At 47.5% G+C, this 20,658-nt stretch overlaps 1 protein-coding gene across 1 annotated transcript in view; it reads left to right on the top strand.

Annotated features, from left to right (window-relative positions):
• Ralb (RAS like proto-oncogene B) overlaps positions 1 to 17,600 on the top strand; it is a 33,841-nt gene extending 16,241 nt beyond the window's left edge. Inside the window, exons 2-5 of the mRNA XM_021157967.1 lie at positions 4,290 to 4,452; positions 9,752 to 9,960; positions 12,064 to 12,241; positions 16,064 to 17,600. Of these exons, the coding sequence (XP_021013626.1) occupies positions 4,339 to 4,452; positions 9,752 to 9,960; positions 12,064 to 12,241; positions 16,064 to 16,183 (621 nt within the window). The 5' untranslated portion in view covers positions 4,290 to 4,338 and the 3' untranslated portion in view covers positions 16,184 to 17,600. The remainder of the gene's footprint in view (positions 1 to 4,289; positions 4,453 to 9,751; positions 9,961 to 12,063; positions 12,242 to 16,063) is intronic.
• Positions 17,601 to 20,658: the final 3,058 nt, after the last annotated feature.

Genomic DNA, 20,658 nt, shown 5'->3' with positions numbered 1-20,658 from the left:
GTTTATGTGATGGTGCAGGGGATCAAACCTAGAATGCCGGGCCGGCGCTGTATGGACTGAGCCACATTGTAGTCCCTGTATTTTTGAACTTGGAACAAAACAAAGGTTTTGTTCCTCAGTGATTATCATTGGCAAAGAAATCGACTTTATTTAAAATGAAAACAGACAAACAACAGGAGTAAATGGTCCTAGGCTTATTCGGTAAATGTCTGCCATACAGGCATGAGGAGCTGAGCGCAGATCTCCAGAACTCATGAAAAGCCAGGGAGGGCTGTGTGCACCTGGGACCCCAGCACTGGGGAATGCAGACACAGGCAGAATCCTGACGTTCGTTCCAGGTTCCTCAGGAAACCCTGCCTCAAAAAAATAAAGGGGGCTCAGGGGAGATGGCTTCCTGCGGAGACTGTCTACCAGGGTTTGATTCTGCAACCCATGTGGTCGAAAGAGAGAACCGACTTCCACAGGCTGCTCTCTCATGTCCACACATGTGCTATGGCATGGATGTTCACACATGCACGCGCGCGCGCACACACACACACACACACACACACACACACAGGACGTAAGTTATTGGAATTAAAATAAATTAAAAGTAAAGGTGACAAATGACTGAGGAAAGAGAGCCAGAGTTCACTCCTTCATGGATGTGCGTGTGTGTCTGTGCACATCCTACACTATAAGGTACATACAGCACATGTGCATACATGCCAAACGTGCATACTAAAACCATATATCTGTGTAGTGCATAATTTGGTTGTCTGCATGTGCTTGAAAGGACCCTGCCCCCAGCCTGGACAAATGTTGGTTTATTTCCATCAAGTTCACAGAAACAGGGTTGGCGGTGAGAAATTGTGGGCCTTTGTGTGGTGTGGGTTCCAACCACATTCCCCAGCCCCATCTCTGCAGGAAACAGTTAGTGGTTGTAAAGGAGGCCAAAGGTATTTTCAAGTTCCTGAATCACAGTCTTGTGGGGCTCCTGTATCCCCCATTCCTTCTATTTCTATCCCCACTTAGATGTGCTTAATTATCTAGTTAATTGCTTAGCTCACTCATTAAAAAGCACATAATTAGCATAGGGGGAGTAGGTCGGATGGATGGATGCCTGGTGTGGGCAGGTACCTGAGGAAGTGCAGGGAAGGCAGATCTGTGACCTTGACTTTGAGCAGCCCAAGGCCATGCCTGGACCTCACACCAATGCTAAGGGGTCCCAAATCATCAAGAAAATGACAAATTATGTCCAATCTGCCTGACTGCGAAAACAGATAAAGTGCATGAGGAATAGTTTGCAAAACAACCTATGCCCTCAAAGGATTTAAATACAAGAATGTCTAAGTCAAGACACTAGCAGAGACACAGTTAACAGTGAATGCTAGGCCAGGTATGGTAGTGCATGCTTGTATCCCAGCACTCAGGAGGCTGGGGTGGGGGAGAGTCCTGAGTTCCAGGCCAGCCTGGGTGACACAGTGAAACCTTGTCACAAAAGAAAACAAAACCCAAACATTGCTCCAACCGAACAAATCAGTCCCCATAAAGAACGCAGCTAGGGAGTTAGCTTCATCAGTCGGGATCTCCGTGCAAGGATGAAGACCAGATCTGTGATCCCCAGAACCCATGAGAAAAGCTAGGCGTGGAGTCCACATCTCTGACTCTAATGCTTGGGTGACAAAGACAGGAGAGACTCCCTTGAACTTTCTGGTCAGCCAGCCCAGCTGAAGCAGTGAGAGACCCTGCCTCAAAAGACAAGCTGGGAAGCCAGGTGAGGGGCACAAGCCTTTAATCCTAGCACTTGGGGGGGGGGCTATGATGGTGTGAATGAGATGTGGCTCCCTTGCTTGGGCATTTAAATGCTTAGGATGTTGTTTGGAGAGGCTTAGGAAGTGTGTCCTTGCTGGAGGACCCAACCTCTGCCTGCAGCTGTGCTTCCCTGCAGGAGGACTCTCCTCCCCCTGACACCTGAGGCAGATAAACCCTTCCTCCTTTAAGCTGCCTTGCTTGCGGTGTTTTATCACAGCCATAAAAAAGTAACTAAGATGGAAGTACAGGCATGTGGATCTCTGTGAGTCCAAGGCCAGTCAGGACTTCAGAGTGAGTCCCTGTCTCAGAAAGTTTAAAATAATTTTTTTTTAAAGGTTGAGGAGCCAGCGAGATGGCTCGGCAGTTAAGAGCACTCCCAGGGAACCCATTCAGTTACCAGTACCCATGTGGGGGAGCAGCAACTTCAGCTCTAGGGGCTCTCTTTTGACCTCTGAGGGCACCCACACATTAATGATATGCACAACATAGACACACACACATACACATAATTAGAAAAATAAAATAGTGACAAAAATACCTGACATCACCCTCTGGCCTCCACATATGTACTATACACACACACTATACACATACATACAGAGACATGCTGTACATACACTATAACACTCACAGACACACTATACACATACTATCTATCTATACACATACATATACACATACTACACATACATGCATACACACGCTATATACACACAAACATGCAAATATACATTCACACTATATATACTGTATATACACACACCCATACAATATACATACACACATATACATACATACATTTGTACTCAAACACATATACACATAGGCATACACACACTATACATATATACTTTTATACACACATATACTATACACATGCACACACATACATATACACATACACACATGTTCACATATACACTATACATACACATATGCACACATATGCACACATAGACTCACACATACACCTATGCACACACTCTACACACTGACTTACACACTATACACACATTCATACAATGCATACACATATACACATATACACGTACACACTGTACACACAGACATACACGTACACACTGAACACACAGACATACACTTACACTCTAGACACACATGTACAGTGCTTTAGGCATTCTGAGTGATTTTTTTTCCGAGTCCACCTGACTTTAATTTTTTTTCCGTAAGTTTGAGACAGGGTCTTTCCTATTTATCCCAGGCTAGCCTTGAAGGCTATATATAGCTGAAGATGGCCCTGAACTTACGGTCATTTTTCCTCTGCTTTCTTTAGTGCTGGGAATAAAGGTCACTTCTCTTGCTTCGTCCATCTGGTCTTTCGATAATGTCATTTTTTCCCCCAGATGTTATTTTTGCCTCTGTTAAAGTTGATCAAGCCCTTTCTAACACCAGCCTGCTATGTCCTTTAGGGGGTGTGTGCTGACTTCTGTTCCAGTTTGTATTGGAGGCTGGGATGGTGGGTGTGTGCTGCCCCCAGTGGTTAGCCTTTGCCTACATCTCAGAGAGGCTTTGTGGTTCTCTGGGTCTCAGGCTGTAGCTTGCTTTGCCTGCTAATTGCCTGACTTTGGAGAGATGCTGTGGCTACAGCTTTTTAGGGGAAACTCCCCTGCTTCAGGGTCTCTGATGATCAAGGAGCCTCTTGGTTGTTGTTAGAATGTTTGTTCCTCTAACACATTCATTCAAAACAATTTTAAGTTGTTTTTTTGCACATGGATGTTTTTGCCTGCTTACATGCCTGTGTACCACACGCACGCCTGGTACCTGTGGAGCCCAGAGAGTATATCAGATTCCCTGGGACTGGAGTTACAGGCAGTTCTGAGCCCCTAGGTGGGTGTTGGGAATCAAACCCGGGTCCTCTGGAAGAGCAGCCAATGCTTTTAATTGCTGACCCATCTCTCTCGTTCATTCCTGTCCTGTGACCCCATCCCCTCCTCTATCATGCCCCCCTCACTTTGGGAGACAGGTTCTGGATGGCCTGGAATTCACTTTGTGAGGCATCTCTGGCTTGGGCTGTGTTGACTTTTATAAAGTGACCGGCTCCTTGCCCCCATCCCTAGCAGTGCAGACTTGGAATTCTGCAACTCCCATTTCTGCTTCTCAGCTTTGTCCTATCCTGGTTCCCCTTGGGTAAGTGACTTCCGAGTTGTCAGACTGTCAAGGCTCTTTCTCTTCCGGCCCTTCTCTGTTTGAATGTTAAGTGTTTCTAAGGTGCAGGGGAGGGCTGGAGAAAGGGCTTGGTGCTAAGATGACCACCCCCAACTCCAGCCCCAGGGGATCTGACATCCTCTTCTGGCCTCTGAGTTCACCACATTCATGTGCACCCACACATGCACACCCAGGCACCCCCCCACACACACACACAATTTAAAACAAAAATCAAACATTTAAAGTATAGGGATGTCTGTCATATGTCATTTGCTTTCAACTGGATAGGACGCACACCATCTCCAAGCTCTTGTCTCTGTCATCTACAGCTCCTCACCTGAGCCACCTGTCCGTGTGTCACCACCTCAGACCAGCAGGATGGCTGCCAACAAGGGCAAGAGCCAGGGCTCCCTGGTACTTCACAAGGTCATCATGGTTGGCAGTGGAGGGGTCGGCAAGTCAGCCCTGACGCTTCAGTTCATGTATGACGAGGTAAGAGATGCCAGCACAGCCTGCGCCTGCTGTGATGTTGAGTGTGTCTGCTCCAGATGTGTTCTATGTCCCTTTCCCCATGGGGTGTTTGAAAAGCTGCAGGGTCAGGGGCTCTCAGCAGAAGATTCTGGTTGCCGACACAGTGGTGGGTTTAGTGGTCACAGAAATGGAGGGAGTTTCTCTGCACACTGTATTTCCAGCGCTATGTGACACCCCTGTATATGCTATAACTTAATTTTTTATTTTAAATTATGTGCAAGCTGAAAAATGTGTGTGTAGGGGGGCGGGGTTATTTAGAAAAGTGCAGTTGCCTTCAGAGGCCAGAAGAGGGCATTGAATGCCCTGGAGTTGAACGCAGTTGGAGTTGCCCAATGTGTGCTCTGGGGACCAAACTCCTGTCGTCTCCAAGAGCAGCAGGTACTTGTCACCACTGGGCCGTCTCTCCAACTCCAACATTTTTTTTTTAAAGATAGAATCTCCTGTAGCTCAGGCTGGCCTGGAACTCACTATGTAGCCTAGGATGTCCTTGAACTTCTAATCTTCCCATGCCTCCCCTTGCTGGGATTATAGGTGCAAGCTACCTTGCCTACTTTATGAGGCTCTGGGGATGGAGCTCGGGGCTTCACAGGTGAGAGGTGTGCACTCAACCAACTGAGCTACTCCCCAGCACCCGGTCTTGAGTGTCTCCGAAAGGGTTGAATGTTAAAGAACAGACCCTCAGCCTACAGCACCTTGGGAAATTGAGCTCAGCAAGAGAGGTTAGGTCATCGGAAGTGTGTCCTTAAAAGAGATATTAGAGTCCCACTCCCTTCCGGCCTTCCTCTGCTTCCTCTGCTTCCTCGAACCACCTCACCTCCTCTGCCTCACCTCAGGCCCCGAGGACCATGAAGTGAAGTTCTGAAGCCATCAGTCAAAAATAAACCTTTTCTCTTTATTAATTTTGGGGTGTGTGTGTATGCATGTTGCACCACACTGGAGGTCAGACGACAACAGGGACGAGTCAGTTCTCTCTCTCATGGACTGCACGTGGGTCCTGGATTCAAATGCCAACTTTTCACGCTTGGAGACACTCACTAAGCCGTCTTGCTAACCCCAAAATTCACTCTTTCATCATGTACATTCTAAGCAGGTGTGATCATGTATACCTGTAATCCCAACACTCCGGAGGCAGGAGGATCATGAGTTAGAGGCCAGCCTGGGCTTTGTAGCTAAGCCCAGTGTCACAAAAAGAAAATATAAAATAAGGAATTGTTGTCTTGGTGGGCACTTTCCAGTTGCTGTGATATTAAACCTTGACAGAAGCAGCTCACAGGAACAAGGTTCCTGGGAAATACCGTCTGGTATTGGTGAAGGCATGGCTGCAGGAGCAGGTGGCTGGCTGGGCACACTGCATCCACACTCAGGAAGCCAAGAGTGAACAGGAAGTGGGGCAGGCTATTCAACTCCAAGGCCACCTTCAGTGACCCACTTCTTCCCGGAAGGCTCCATTTCCTAAAATCTCCACAACCTTCCCAAACGGTGCCACCTTTTCTAATATTGCCCTTTGATTTGCCAAAGTTTTACATTTTCAAAAATGTAATTAATTTGTTTTATGTGTATTGGTGTTATTATGCCTGTGTGGATGCCTGTGCACCATATGTGTGTAGTACCCACAGAGGCCAGAAGAGGGTATCAGATTCCCTGGAACTGGAGTTGTATACAGAAAGTTAAGCTGCCATGTGGGTGCTGGGAATTGAACTCAGTTCTGGAAGAGCTCAATTGCTGAGCCACCTGTCCAGCCCTGAAAGTATTAAGTTTTACTGAAGTCCAGTTTAGAGTGGTGTGTGTGTGTGTGAGAGAGAGAGAGAGACACATGAGGTGCACATGAGGAGGTCAGTGGAAACTTGCATGACTCCGTTTTTTCTTCCACTGTGAGTCCTGGGGTGGAATTCATGTCAGGTTTAGTGGGAAGCACCTTTATCCCCTGAGCCATCTCCCTGGCCCCCAGCTCATTTCTTCTCTGTTCCTTGGACTTTGGTCTCATTCCTAAGACTTTATGTCTGGTTCAGGCTCACTGATGGTTGTTCTGTTTCCTTCTGAGTTTCTGTCTTAGTTCTTATGTCTACACTGGCGCTGTTTTCAGTTAGTCACTGTGTTTTATGTGCCCTGCATAAGAAGTCCAGCTTTTCTATACTTTTTTAAAAATTTTATTTACATGTGTGTTCCTGTGTTTGAGTGTGTGGCATGAAAAACCTTGTCTCACAAAACAAAAAACAAAAAAAACAAAAAAATATCCACCTGTCCTTGCCTCCAAAGCCTGGCAGGAAAAGGCGTGTTTCACCATGCCCACCTTCCATCCCTCATTTTTTCAAAAGTAAATTTCAAATTTATCCTGTGACGGTTTCATGCATGCATATACTCTATGTGGATTGCATTCATTCTCCATCCTCCTGCCTGCCCACTTCCCGCTCTCACTTCCTCGTCCTACAGACACCCGTCTGTCTTCATGTCTATTCTGTGGGGCCCACTGAGTTCACCTCAGGTGTTTACGTGGGCATCACGAAGCTGGTGTACTTTGAGGCACAGGATTATTAGATTGCTCAGGCTAGCCCCAGATCTAGCCTCGCCAGTGTGAGGCTTGACTGAGATAGCTCAGTGGGTAAGACAATCACCATACAAGCACGGGGACCCGAGTTTGAACCCCTAGAGCCCATGTAAAACCTGAACATAGTAGCTAGCGCCTGTAACTGCAGTACATCTGTGGGAGGATCAGAGGTGCAGCAGCAGACTCCCTAGAAGCTAGCCCAGCACATGCACGGTGTCAAGGAAAAGGAAGAGACCTGCCTCACAAGCAAGGTGGGAGATGAGGGATGATGCCTGAGGTTATCCTGTGACCTCCACGTATGTACAGCACAGTCTCTCCCACACTCCTACCCACAGACATCACAAACACACATATGCACACACACATACATACACACACATGTACACATACTTATACACAAACATGCACTACACACACAAACACACACATATACACACACAAACACACATAAACACATGAACTCACATATATACATGCACACACACATACACAAACACACACTACACACAAAAACACACATATACACATGTACACATATACACACACTCACACACTCAAACACATACACACACAAACACACACACACAAGCTAAATAAATGTAATTAAAAATGTTAAAAGGGACTGCATTTTATGAAGAGTTTACTAAAGTCTCATAAATTAGTTAATTTTTGTGTGTGTCTTTATTTAAAAAACATTCAGGGAGGCTACGTTGCTTCTGTTTTTTTTTTTTTTTTTTTGGCAGTTTTTGAATTTGTTTTGTCTTTGAGTGGGGAATACATTCTTCTATACATAGGTAGTAATCTCTTCTCTACTGGCGACCTGCTGCAGAATGACACACTGTTATTCTAGAGTTGTCTACATGCCCGTATAGAGTTTCCTTCCTCCTTTTTGTGTAACAGCGAAGCACTCAGTTGTGTAGCCAACCTTAGCTGGGCATTTGGATGGGCCTTCATCTTTTGTGATGCCCTTTGGTGCCAACAGTGACCTTGATTTTTGGGCCAGCATTTCTGGAGATTAGATTCCTAGAAGCTAGATGTGGGGAGAGTCAGAGGATAAAGTACTTCTCATTTTATCAGATGTTGACAAATCTCTCCATGGGATGGTCCTGTCCCCTGCCCCACAGGGAGCAACAGGTCTTTCCCCAAAGCTCGTGTCTCAGGGCAGCTCTTCCTCCTTCTCTTCTGATTCCTTTTCTCTCCCTCCATCTCTCCCTTCTCCCTCCTTCCTTTCTTTCGCACTGGTGAGGAGAGCATGTCTCCATGCTGGCTTTGGATGCTCTGTGGGATGCTCCCATCGGTGTGTGTTAAAGAGAAGTGCTCAATGCACTGTGTGCAGCTCAGAGTTCTGGCTAGTGCTTGCATCGTGCTGCGCTGTGCTGGGTTGGGCTGGGCTGGGCTGTGCCTCTGTTGTTTTTTCATTCTTGGGAAATCTAACTTATCAAATTTTTTTACATGGTTCTAGACTTTGAGTCATAGTTTAAAAAGGCCTTCTCTACTTCAAGGTAATAAGGTGCTTACCGTGTCTACTTTCAGTGCTTGACTGGATTTATTTTTTAATTTACATGTGGGTGCGCACATGTTCATGTATGCAGATGCATGTGTGGGGGGTGTGCACCTACATGTGCATGCACATGCTTGTGTGCCTACAGAGACCAGAGAGCATCCCCAGGCAATGGTCCTCAGACATGGTCCACCTTGTTTCTGAGACAAGGTCTTTCATTAGCCTGGGGCTCTCTGTGTAGGCTGGCCTTAGCTGGTCTTAGGTGGTCTTAACTGGCCTTAGCTGGCAATGTCACCTGTCCTCATGTCCCTGGACTGGGATTATAAGCATGCACTATTACCATGTCTCACTCTTTTTTTAGATTTATTTTATTATTTTTAGTTACATATACCGGCGTGTAAATGTGGGTGTGTGCTTACGAGTGCAGGTGTTCATGCATGCTGGATGCACTGGATCCCCTGGAGCCACCAAGGGGACTGTGGTCTGAATTTAGGTCCCCTAGGAAGGCCATAGATACTCTTAACTGCTGAGCCCTCTCCCCAGCCTCTGGCTTTTGTTGTTGTTGTTTGTTTGTTTGTTTCTAAGAGGGATGTGGGGGTCACACTCAGCTCTTCATGTTTGATGACCAGCATTTTATCCACTCATCCATCTCCCCAACCAGCATTTTATCCACTCATCCATCTCCCCAACCCTCCGCTGGTTTTACTCTACACTCTGATTCCTCTTGCCAGATTCCCTTGGGATGATTTTTATAGTTCTGCTCATTATTAATACAGGCTCCCGAGCCTCACCTTTTCCATTGTTTGTATTATAATTTTATGCTCTATTGACAATGATATCATCAAGAGTTCTGCTTAGTGTTTGCCTTTCTTATCTGTAAAATGGGGCTATCTGCCCCTGTTGTTGAAAGCTTAAAAAAAAAATTGAACTCAGAGCTATTAAGGCAGGAAGTGTTCCCAAGCATGGTGGGATGTGCTTGCAATTCCAACATTTGGAAAGTAGAGACAGGAGGTTCAAGACCAGCCTGAGCCACATAGTGCGACCCTGTCGAAGGAAGGAAGGAAGGAGTGGGCTGTTTGCATTCTTCAGTGTCTTCTCTGGGTGTAGTAGCTCTAGACTCTTAGTGAATACAAAGCTGATTGCAAAGCATTCAGACGTAGTGATGCAGTCGGGGTGCCGACTGTACTCCTTAATTCTGACTGTTTCCCCCCCAGTTTGTAGAAGACTATGAGCCCACCAAAGCCGACAGTTACAGAAAGAAGGTGGTTCTCGACGGAGAAGAGGTTCAGATAGACATCCTGGACACCGCTGGCCAGGAGGACTACGCGGCCATCCGCGACAACTACTTCCGAAGTGGAGAAGGCTTTCTGCTGGTGTTCTCCATCACAGAGCACGAGTCTTTCACAGCCACAGCCGAGTTCAGGTGTGCCTGACCGGGGAGAGCCTGGCCCTGACCCTCCTGCCAGGCGGCTGAGGGCAAGGGATCCGGGGTTGTGTGGCCTGGTGATGGCCGGGCTCTGATGAGGAAGAACTCTGCCGTAGGGTTCTCTGAATCTTGTTACACTTTGGTCTACTATTGTTTCTGTTTCTTTGGGCATCCATGTTTTAGGATTTCTGCACATATCTTTTTAAAAAGGTGTACTTATTTTTATTTATGTGTACTGGTGTTTCGCCTACTGTATGTCTGTGTCCCAAGTGTGTGCAGTACATACAAGGGCCAAAGAGTTCTGAGCGTGCCAATAGACCCCAAAGGTGTCTGCAAGAGCAGCCAGTGCTCCTAACTCCAAATTCTGTTATAAAGAAACAGTGAGCATTGGGGGGTACTTCTTCTGTAGCTGGCTCTTCACCACACCACACAAGCTTTCCCACTTTCTTATATAATTGCAAATGTTTTCATCGACTCCCCTTAAGAACGTTTCTGTGTTAATCTGCTTTTCCATTGCTCTGACAGAATACCCCAGTTAGTCCGCTTATCAGAAAAGAAGTTACTATGGTTTGTGGTTTACCAACCACGATCATGTGGCCTGTTGCTCTGGGCCTGGGGGTGGGGGGCATGCAGCATGGCGGGGGATATGTTGCTGAAGGCTTGTGTGGCACACGGCAGCTGGGGTGCCAAAGAGGGAGTCTGTAGAGTCCCAGTGTCCCTTCCCAGGGCACACCCCAGAGACCTAGCTTCTTCCCACCAGGCCCTGCCTCCTAAAGGTCTCTAAAGAGCTGAAGGTCCTGGCTTTCTTTCTGCAGCTGCGGTGTGTGTATGGAGGAGACGCACAGCAGAGAACTCAGCGTGAGCTCTTGGGTCTGTAGATTTTTTTTTTTTTTTTTGAGCATTCAGGAAGTTCCTATGTGGGTAACACTTTTGTGATCACAACTGTGTTTCCTCTTCATAATCTGATTTTGAGGCCATCCCGGAGATAAAACAGGATGTATGTACACAGTGCTTTCTTTTCTCCCTTGTGCCTGTATTGGAATTACTAAGCATTTTTGTGAGCTGTTGCTTTGGGTTTGATGGGATATTTTTGTTTTGTTTGTTGTTGTTTTAAGTAGTGTCTCATGAAGCCTGAAACTTACTATGTAGCTAAGATGACCATGAACTTCTGGTCTTCCTGTCTCCTGTCTCATGGGTTTACAGGCATAGCACCATGCCTGCCTGTAGAGTGCTGAGAAGGAACGGGATTTGGGGGTGGGGGTGGGGAGGGGCTCTGTGTATACAGTGGGAGCACCCTGCCATCTGGGCCATGTCCCCGAGATTCACAGAGGGTTCCTTCCTGATCTTCCCTCTCCCTTTCTCTGCGACCCCATAAATTGGGGGACTCCGTGGAGATGCAGACTCCTGACTTCCTATGCAGACATCTCTTTTGTAGGAGTATGGGGCAGAGAAATCCGTACCTGGGAGAGAACAGATGATCATAATGGACGAAAGCTAAGGGCCAGCCTGGAAAAGCCCCTGCTAGTAAACACCCATTTTGAAATCTCCCGATGGAAAGATTTCTCTTGTTCTTTAGCCAGGCCTTTTAGATGCTCTGTAAACCCCGAGGCACCTGGCAGCTACTTGTAAAGCTGACTTCATATGCCAGCTTTAAAGCAAAACAAAGCAACTTTATTTATTTGTGTGCTGTGCACACACCGGCGTACATACCATAGTTCACGTGGAGGAAGGAGGACAACCTGCAGGAACCGGTTATCACCACTCACAGTGTAGATCAAACCCAGGTCCTCAGACTGCCGTGGAGGCAAGCACTCAGCCTCTGAGCCGTCCTGGTACCTCTCCCGCCAGCTTTGGCTTTCTTTTTTTTTTTTTTTTAAAGATTTATTTATTTATTATATGTAAGTACACTGTAGCTGTCTTCAGACACTCCAGAAGAGGGCGCCAGATCCTGTTACGGATGGTTGTGAGCCACCATGTGGTTGCTGGGATTAGAACTCTGGACCTTCAGAAGAGCAGTCGGGTGCTCTTACCCACTGAGCCATCTCACCAGCCCCAGCTTTGGCTTTCTTAACCACACTGTTCTTGCTGCACCATCCCTAGGGAACAGATTCTCCGAGTCAAGTCGGAGGAGGACAAGATCCCACTGCTGGTCGTGGGCAACAAGTCCGACCTGGAGGAGCGGAGGCAGGTGCCCGTGGATGAGGCCCGAGGCAAAGCAGACGAGTGGGGTGTGCAGTACGTGGAGACATCTGCAAAGACCCGCGCCAATGTGGACAAGGCAGGATGAGTTCTGGAGGCTTCTCAGAATCTGGCTTTTGCTGTCTCCAAGACACAGCAATCTCATTTGCTTGGCTTTTAATTTTATTTTACCTGTGTGTGTGTGTGTGTCTGTCTGTCTGTCTGTCTATCTATGTAGGGGTATGTGAATGTAGGTGCTTATAGAAGTAAGAAAAATCCCCTGGAATTGAAGTTGCAGGTAGCTGTGAACTGTCTGATGTGGGTACTGGGAACTGAATTCAGGTTCTCTGCATGAGTGGCACTCTCTCCTGACCACTCAGCCACTGTGGCTGCTGCCTCTGCTACCACTGCCCCCTTCTTCTTCCTCCTCTTCCTCCTCCTCTTCTTCCTCCTTCTCTTTCTTTTTCTCCTCTTCCTTCTCTTCCTCTTTCTCCTCCACCTCTTTTCTTTTGGTTATGTAGGCAGTGTCACACCTGCAGTCTGACCTCAAGCTTGGTTATATAGGCAGTGATGACTTTCTAGTCCTTCTGCCTCTATCTCCCAAGTGCTGGCATTCAAGGTTTGTGCCATCACAGTTGACTTGTCATTTTCTGTTTTCCTTTTTCTTTTTTCATCTTTTTGTTTGTTTGTTTGTTTTGTTTCGTTTGAAAGTCTCACACAGGCTAGCCTAGAGCTCTGTAAGTAGCTGAAGAGACCCTTGAACTTGTGATCTTCCAGCCTCCAGCCCTCTACCTTCCAGCACTGGAATGACAGGCGGGCATCATAGCCCCCGGTTTATGCAGTGCTGGGAATGGAACCCTGTGGTTTTTCTTTTACATCAGAGTTCAGAGTGTTAGCACACAGTTGAAGTAGGTGCCTTACAGCTGAACTTCACGCTGTTTTCCCATGCTGTGGTGTGGTCTCTTACTTCACATCCTGGGTTTGTGAAATCAGTGCAGAGCCAGGGCAGGCAGAACAGAAGGGCTGTGTCTGCACCTAGTTATGCTCAGCCACAGATCTGTCTACCTCTTCTTTTTTTCATTTCACCCTGTAGCCCAGGCTAGCGCTGTGGGATGTCACTCCTTCTCTTTGTACCCTACCAAGGAGAGCTGTTTGACTAGCTGGTTCTAGAAGAGGGCTGAGTACTCTCAAGGGACATTCAGAGGACCTGGCTTTAAGTAGGGGTTGGTGTTCTCTGTAGCCTGGGGCACAGTGAGTTGTGTTCCATTGTCAGCTGGATTTTTGGTTATCATGTGGGCCCCAGGGAATTGAGTTCACGTTGCCAGGTTCTTATCCTCCACTGCACCATGTCCCTGGTTCTGTCTGTCTGCCTGTCTTCTGTCTATGTGTGTGTGTGTGTGTGTGTGTGTGTGTCTGTCTGTCTGTCTGTCTATCTATCTATCTAGACAGGTCTCATATGCTCTAGACTGACCTGTAGCTCTTGTGTGTGTAAGGAGTGCTCGAAATACAGGTGTGGACCGTCGCACCTGGTTTGTGGGTGTCAGGGTGGACCCCGTGCTTGGCAAGCCCTCTCCCAGCTGCCGTATCCCAGCATCTTTGCTTTCTTTACATTGTTATCTGAACTCTCACGTTGCTTCTTAGGATGCTCAGACTTCTGTTCCTAGCTGAGGGACATGCAGAGGGCATCCAGGCGTAGCCTTATTCTTCTCTGGAGAGGAGGAGGGTGCGTGTTTGAGACAAGTGCAGTGCTAGTTGTCCTCTGCCTCCCACACCACACCCGGACTAAGGCTTTATGTTTTAAAACCAAGAAGGCTGTCTGCTAATGGTAGCACATGCCTTTGATCCTGCTACTCAGAAGGCAGGGGCCGGCAGATCTCTGTGAGTTCAAGGCCAGCATGGTCTACTTAAGGAGACCTTGTCTAAACAACATAAACAACAACGACGAAACAAAACACAGACTTTTTCAGTATGAAAATGCTGATGTTTTTGAGAAGGCTGGAGTCAGGGCTCTGGGACCTCATTCTGGGGCGGGGGTGCACAACATCCTGTCTCCCTCCTCTCCCTGGACAACCTTTGACCTGCAGGAAAAACCCAACAGGAACTTGTAACAGGTAATAAGTTTTTTTCAGTAAACACTTCCCTTCAGAAAGGCCGCGGAGATAGATGCCCAGCCCAGGATCAGTGTGGGCTGCTTTCGGCTGAATGCTCCACAGGCCTCCCTGCCTTTTACCACAGGATGAAACCAAAGTCTGTGGTTTGGACCCATGAGAGGCATAACAGGAAAGCAATCTTGTTTTGCTTCATTTCTGAAACAGTAATTTATATGCCCAGACTAGTTTCAAATTTCAAATTTGTTGTATAGTCAAGTTGACCTTGAACTTTGAACCTTTCTAGACCTGTGACATCACTCATGACTTCTCTCTCTCTCTCTCTCTCTCTCTCTCTGTTAGTTTTAAATTTTTTTCTTTATTGAAAATAATGACAGGGTCTCTTCTCCGCCAGGCTAACCTCTAGCTCAGGATGTAGCTAAGGAGGCCTTGAACTCCCGATCTTCCTGTCTCTGCCTCCTGTGTTCTAGGATTACAGGTGTGCATGCCTGGTTTGTGTAGTGCTGGGGATCCCACCTAGGGGCTTGTGTATGCCAGGCAGCTGCTCTGCCACCTCAGCCCCAGCCCCAGCCCCAGCCTTTGCTTGCTTTTCCCTTTGGTTCGTCTCTGAGAATCAGCACAGAGATGGCAGAGATAGAAAAGCTAGTGTTCTTTGTCCTGCTTCCAGTTCTGTGGGAAATCTCCAGTGTGTGTGTCTTTGCAGGGAGCGTATTTTGTCTGCCAGGGTTTAATCAGTCCCTTGGCAATTGCTGGTCGCAGAGGGTGAAACCCAAACCTCACTGACACATGATAACGCCCGGCTAGATAATGTGCAGTGGCTCGTCTTTCTTGATAACATTCCTCTTGGCAGTAGGGGGTGGAAATGGGGGTGTGGGGCTGAGGTACGTGAGGAGAAACGCTGTGATAAGACTTCACTTTCCTGTTTCTCCCAGCTCTCCAGTTCAGGAACCTGCCTTCCTCACCCCTGCCCCTTGCTTTCCTAGATTTGTCCTTGGTGGCTTTCAAAGTAGGATTTGGGGAGGGGGGAGGGGCAAATCATTTATAATGGCATTCCAGCCTTTGTAGTCAAACAAGGTATGGTGACAGTGGGACAAAGCAGAGATTCACCCTTTATTTCTTCTCTCTCTCTCTCTCTCTCTCTCTCTCTCTCTCTCTCTGTGTGTGTGTGTGTGTGTGTGTGTGTGTGTGTGTGTGTGTGTGTATACACATGTTCATACCATCAGGTCACTGTGCTCAGTGGCAGGGGACTCTGCCTGATGAGGCTGCCCTTCACCTTTCCTGGAAATAGGAGGCAGACACTCACAGGCCATATCCCTTCAGATGTTTGAATTTCGCACGCCATTCAAAAACCATGCTTGCCAAAGCACATTTCACCCTTAGTATATAATTAAGAAGAGATTCGGCGACGGTGACAGGCTCTTCCTGTCCATGACAGCTGTGTGGAAAGGCAGGGCTCTTCTTCTGGGAGAGAGGAGGGTTTCATTAAAGTGGATTCTTACTGCTGTCGACGCCTTGCTATTTATTCGTGATGCTTTGTTTGTAACGAAACAGGCTCATAAGCGTAAGCTTGGGGCTGGAGATGGACTTATTGATAGAACTCTTGCCTGGGACCGTCATCAGTGTCACGTGACCTAGCCCTGGGGTGCGTAGGAAAACCAGGATGCATGGCCATGCACAGCCAGTTGAGGCTGGCTTGGGCTACAGGAGAGCCTGTCTGAATGAATAAATGAATGAACGAACATTTGGACCCTGTACCATAAGAGTTGAGTGCATCCCATCTCCTTATTCTTTTCTCTCTTCCCTCTCACTTCCAGGTGTTCTTTGATCTGATGAGAGAAATCCGGGCAAAAAAGATGTCGGAAAACAAGGACAAGAACGGCAGGAAAAGCAGCAAGAGCAAGAAGAGTTTCAAAGAGCGATGCTGCTTGCTGTGAGCGGGCTGCGGACAGACGCAGCAGAGTGGGCCACGCTGCAGCTCAGCGAGCCGGAGGTGGCCTCCCGGCTGGCTCCCCATTCACTCTCCGCAACTGCATTCACTATCACTTCTTGAGATGGGACAGATATCCGTGCGTCAGTGGCTGGCAGAAGAAAGACACCTTTGTCTGTGTAATGCCTCTGTTAACTTTGCCAGGAGCTTTGAGAGTCTGCCCTCTCCCACCCTTCCTGAACCATGACCACCACCAGCTCTAGGGTCGTAATGTTGGAGATCAGGAATATAAGTTGTGATGACAAGAAAGAGCCCACTTATTCCCCCATCGTTCTAGGACATGGTCATCTTTCCTTAGAAAATTAAAATGCTTTATATTATCCGGGCATGGTGTTGCACCACTGTAGTCTCAGAACTCTAGAAGGTAAGGCAGGGAGGGTAGCCTGAGCCCAAGGCCAGCCTGGGCTACCTAACAAGACCCTGTCTCTAAAAGAAAAAAGAATTAACATCTTATTTTCTTAGATTTTTAAGAGAGAGTTTCTGGCAAGACCTCCCTCATCAGTTCTTATCATTTTAGAAGTAGACAGAAAAAATATCTAAGCTCAGGTAATACTGAAAAAGCCAAAACATTTTGTTTCTTTTCTTTTTTTTAAAAGATAAACTTGTGTAGTTTGGAAGCAGAATTAGAAAGATGAACTTCACTCGGGCCAGATAGGCTGAACCAAGCTTCCTGGTTTGTAGAGAAAGTGGGACGCTGTTCTCTTCATATTTAAATGCCAGCCAGGTGCTGGCTGGAGGCTTTCCCTCCTCAACACCCTTACTTAGAAAGGAAACTTGGTGTGGGGGGAGATGCAGGCTTGCGCCCCATAGTGAGCTTGCCTTTTCTGATTGGGTCATTTCTGACTGGGTCTTCTGGTCCCCCCTACACCAGCTATAGGGCTGTTCTTCCTTCTGAAAACTGTGACCAGTTCAAATTATGACTCAGAACGTAGGGCCAGCACCAGCTACCTCTGCAGACTCCCAGTGACTCTCTCTTCACAAGCAGATGAAGAGAAGGCTCAGAAGGGCCATCTCCTGTAGCTCCTGGCAGCTGGTTCTGGTGGCACTGAGATGAGCCAGGTTCCAGAGGCTCACACTCACTCTCTGTTAAGCTTCTTCCCAGGGAAGGGGATTCTGGGACAGGGGGCTGCCACTAAGCACACACACTCCTCCTATTTTCCAGAAGTGAACATTTCATGTTTAGGTGCCGAATGTGAATCCGGGTGGGGAGAGCGGGAGCCCTTCGAATGGATGGGTTTTTTTTGTTGTTGTTTTGTTTTTTACAGAGGTTATGGGAACTAAGGTCTGATCCCTGGAAACTGATCTTGTGTCACTTCCAAAGAATCATGGGCTTTTTCGAATAAAAAAATTTACACTTTTCAGGATTTCGCCCTTTTTCCTGTGTGCGCTCAGGGAAAGGACTTAGTTAGCAGTTGCTGGATGTTCTTAACAGACGTGCTGCGGTATCCAACAAACATTGCTTCGCTGAATCCCCTGGGTTGGGAAACACAACTATAAATACAAGCGATAACTGTAACTTCATCTCTCCTGTGGGAGACATTGCCATCCTCCTCCGCAGATAAAGCCCTGAAGACAATTACACCCGAGCACTAACAGACAGCCCTGTCCATTAAAGACTTCGCTGACATAAAAATGTCCCCTTGAGAGAGATGACTTGGTAAGAACAGGTGCTACAAAAGTGTGAGAGCCTGGGTTTGAATCCCCACACATGTAGAAAGACAGGCGTGGCCATGTGCATGTTAGTCACCAGAGTGCCGTGGAGTGGATGGAGGCAGGAGGATCACTGGCACTGGCTAGTTACTAGACAGTCGCCATGTTCAGTGGAGGCCCCATCTCAGAAAAAGAAGGTGAGTGTGCTGGAGCACGGTCTCTCGAGAGGTACACATACCACATACCTGGGCTCCCCGTACACACATAAAGCATCAAAGATAACTACACTGACTATTAAATGGACCCATCTCCACTTCACTGACACTAATGTGCTTATTAAGCTAGAAGAGTTGTGGTATGTAAACGTATTTCCTTTGTGTGTACATATGTGTACTTGGTAGGCATGTGTGGCATGTGCCTTGTACTATGTTGATCAAAGGACAGACACTTTGGGGAATTGGTTCTCTCCTTCTGCCTTTACATGGGTTCTAGGGATCAAACCTGGGCCACCAGACTTGTTTGGCAAGCACTTTACATACTGAACCCTCTCATTGGCCAGGAACCAATTTAATGTGTGCTGGCATGATGGCTCACTGGGTAAAGGAGCTTGCCACCCAAACCTGACAAGCTGAGTTCAGTCTCCGTGATCCACTTGTGTGAAGGACAGAAGTAACTCCAATGAGTTGCCCTCTGCCCCTCAACACATGTGCTGTGGCATGTATGCACTCATATGCATACATAGCTACGCACACACACACACACACACTAAAAGCAAATAAAGTTGAAATGAGCATTTAAGTGAAAGGACAATAGCTGAAATAGTTCCTGCGTTGATGTGGGAGCTAGCAGTACTCGAATAAAGTGCCAGAGATGCTTAGCATGTATAACTTACACTTGCTACACAAGACTGCAGACCTGAATCCTGTCACTGGAACCCAGTGTAGAAGGAGGAAACATTGCCAAAAGTTGTCCTCTGTTGCATTCACATGCATACACACATTATGAGTATTTGAAATTATGTGTGTGTGTGTCTGTGTGTGTGTGTGTGTGTCTGTGTGTGTGTGTGTTGTATGCACATGAATACAGGTGTCTGCAGCAGCTAGAAGAGGGTGTTGGGTCTTTTGGAGTTCCTAGTGGCTCTGAGCTGCCTGATGTGGGTGCTGGGAATCGAACTCGGGTCCTGTGGAAGAGAACCAAGGGCTCCTGATGGGCCATGTCGCCAGCCCCAAATAAATATTAACTGTAGAAAATACTAGTATGCTAGTAATAGCAAACATGACTGATTTCTAATTACATTTTTATTTCTTCATTGTGCACGTGTGTGTGTGTGTATGTGTGTGTGTGTGTGTGCGTGCGCGCGTGCATGCTCATACTCATGTGTGTGCATTCAAGCCCATTAGAGGTCAAAGGACAACTGATGAGAGCCAGTTCCCTTCCACCACGTGGGCCCCAGGATGGAATTCAGGTCATCAGCCTTGGTGGCAGATGCCTGCACCCACTACACCATATCACTGACCCCAAACTTTGATACTTTTACTTTTAAACTTGTCAGAGTCATAGCTGCCCATGCTTTGCGATGCTCTAGAAGATGGTCTGCGGAGCAGCATCCTGCGGCCTTGCCCCTGTGCCAGCTCTGTTCTTCACCTCATGTCTGCACCCAGTGTGTCTTCCGACACTGGAATTTCACAGTAACAGTCTGAGGCCACTGGATCTTGTTGTTCACCCTCAGACTCTGGCAGGGAGGATAATATAGAGAGTGTGCATGTGTACTCATGTGTGTGCTTGTGCGTGTGCATGCTTGACTGTGTGTGTGCATGCTTTCTGTGTGTGTGCACATGCATGCTGGCTCGAGAGCATGCATGCTAGCTTGTGTTCAAACGTTTTCTTTTGCTCAATACCTTGCCTTTCCAAGGATGTTATAACTCTTTAAAGTCTTTGTGTGTGGTATGCGTGTGCCACATTATGCATGTGGAGGCCAGAGGTTACGACTCTTGGATCTTACACCTTGTTTTGAGGCCGAGTTCTAAGTTGCTGTTGCTTACCCCAGGTTAGCAGCCCAGCTGGGGTTCTCTTGTCTCCACTCCAATCTCCACACAGGCACACTGAGATTACTGATGGGCACCTCCTTCCCGGGCCTTCTTGGATTCAACTCGGGCCCTGCACTTTTGAGGCAAGCACACTACCCGATTAATGGCCTCCTGCCCCGTGGTAAAGCTTTTGAAAGCTGTATTTCCAGAGATGATCTTAGTTAATTTTGACGGGAGTGTTTTTTGATTCTTGGTTCTTTTTTAAGCTATGAGTCTTGCTCAAATACCTTGTGGTCTCTGGTTAGCAGCCATACTCTGAGGAGGGAAGAGAGTTTGTTGGGAGCTCAGAGAACCTATGCAGAGCTGTCAGGATATTGGGGTGAATGAGTAGAAATCCAGCCATGGTTGCTGAGGACCCCTAAGGGTATAAGCCCCGCATGGTGGTCCCTGCTGCCTCACCCCCACCTTTCCTCAGGATCCCAGCAATGCACTAGTCACGTGTTACCTAGTTGCCCTCTCGCACACTCCTCCCACTTCAGGCCTCTTCGCTGTTACACTGACCTTGTTCTTGACTTGTTCATGTCTGCAATGAATTCTGCTTACTCCCCCCGGCCCCATGCATTCTGCCGACTCCCCTCAACTCTCATCCTTTTCATCCCTGCTTCCCACCCCCCGCCCCCGCCCCCCCCCCCCCCCCCCCCCACCTGCCCTCTGCCGGCTTCACTTCTCTACTCCTCTTCTTTGA

This window comes from Mus caroli, chromosome 1 (assembly GCF_900094665.2).
Source record: "Mus caroli chromosome 1, CAROLI_EIJ_v1.1, whole genome shotgun sequence".
NCBI classification, from domain to species: domain Eukaryota; kingdom Metazoa; phylum Chordata; class Mammalia; order Rodentia; family Muridae; genus Mus; species Mus caroli.
This window is presented reverse-complemented; position numbering and strand designations above follow the sequence as displayed.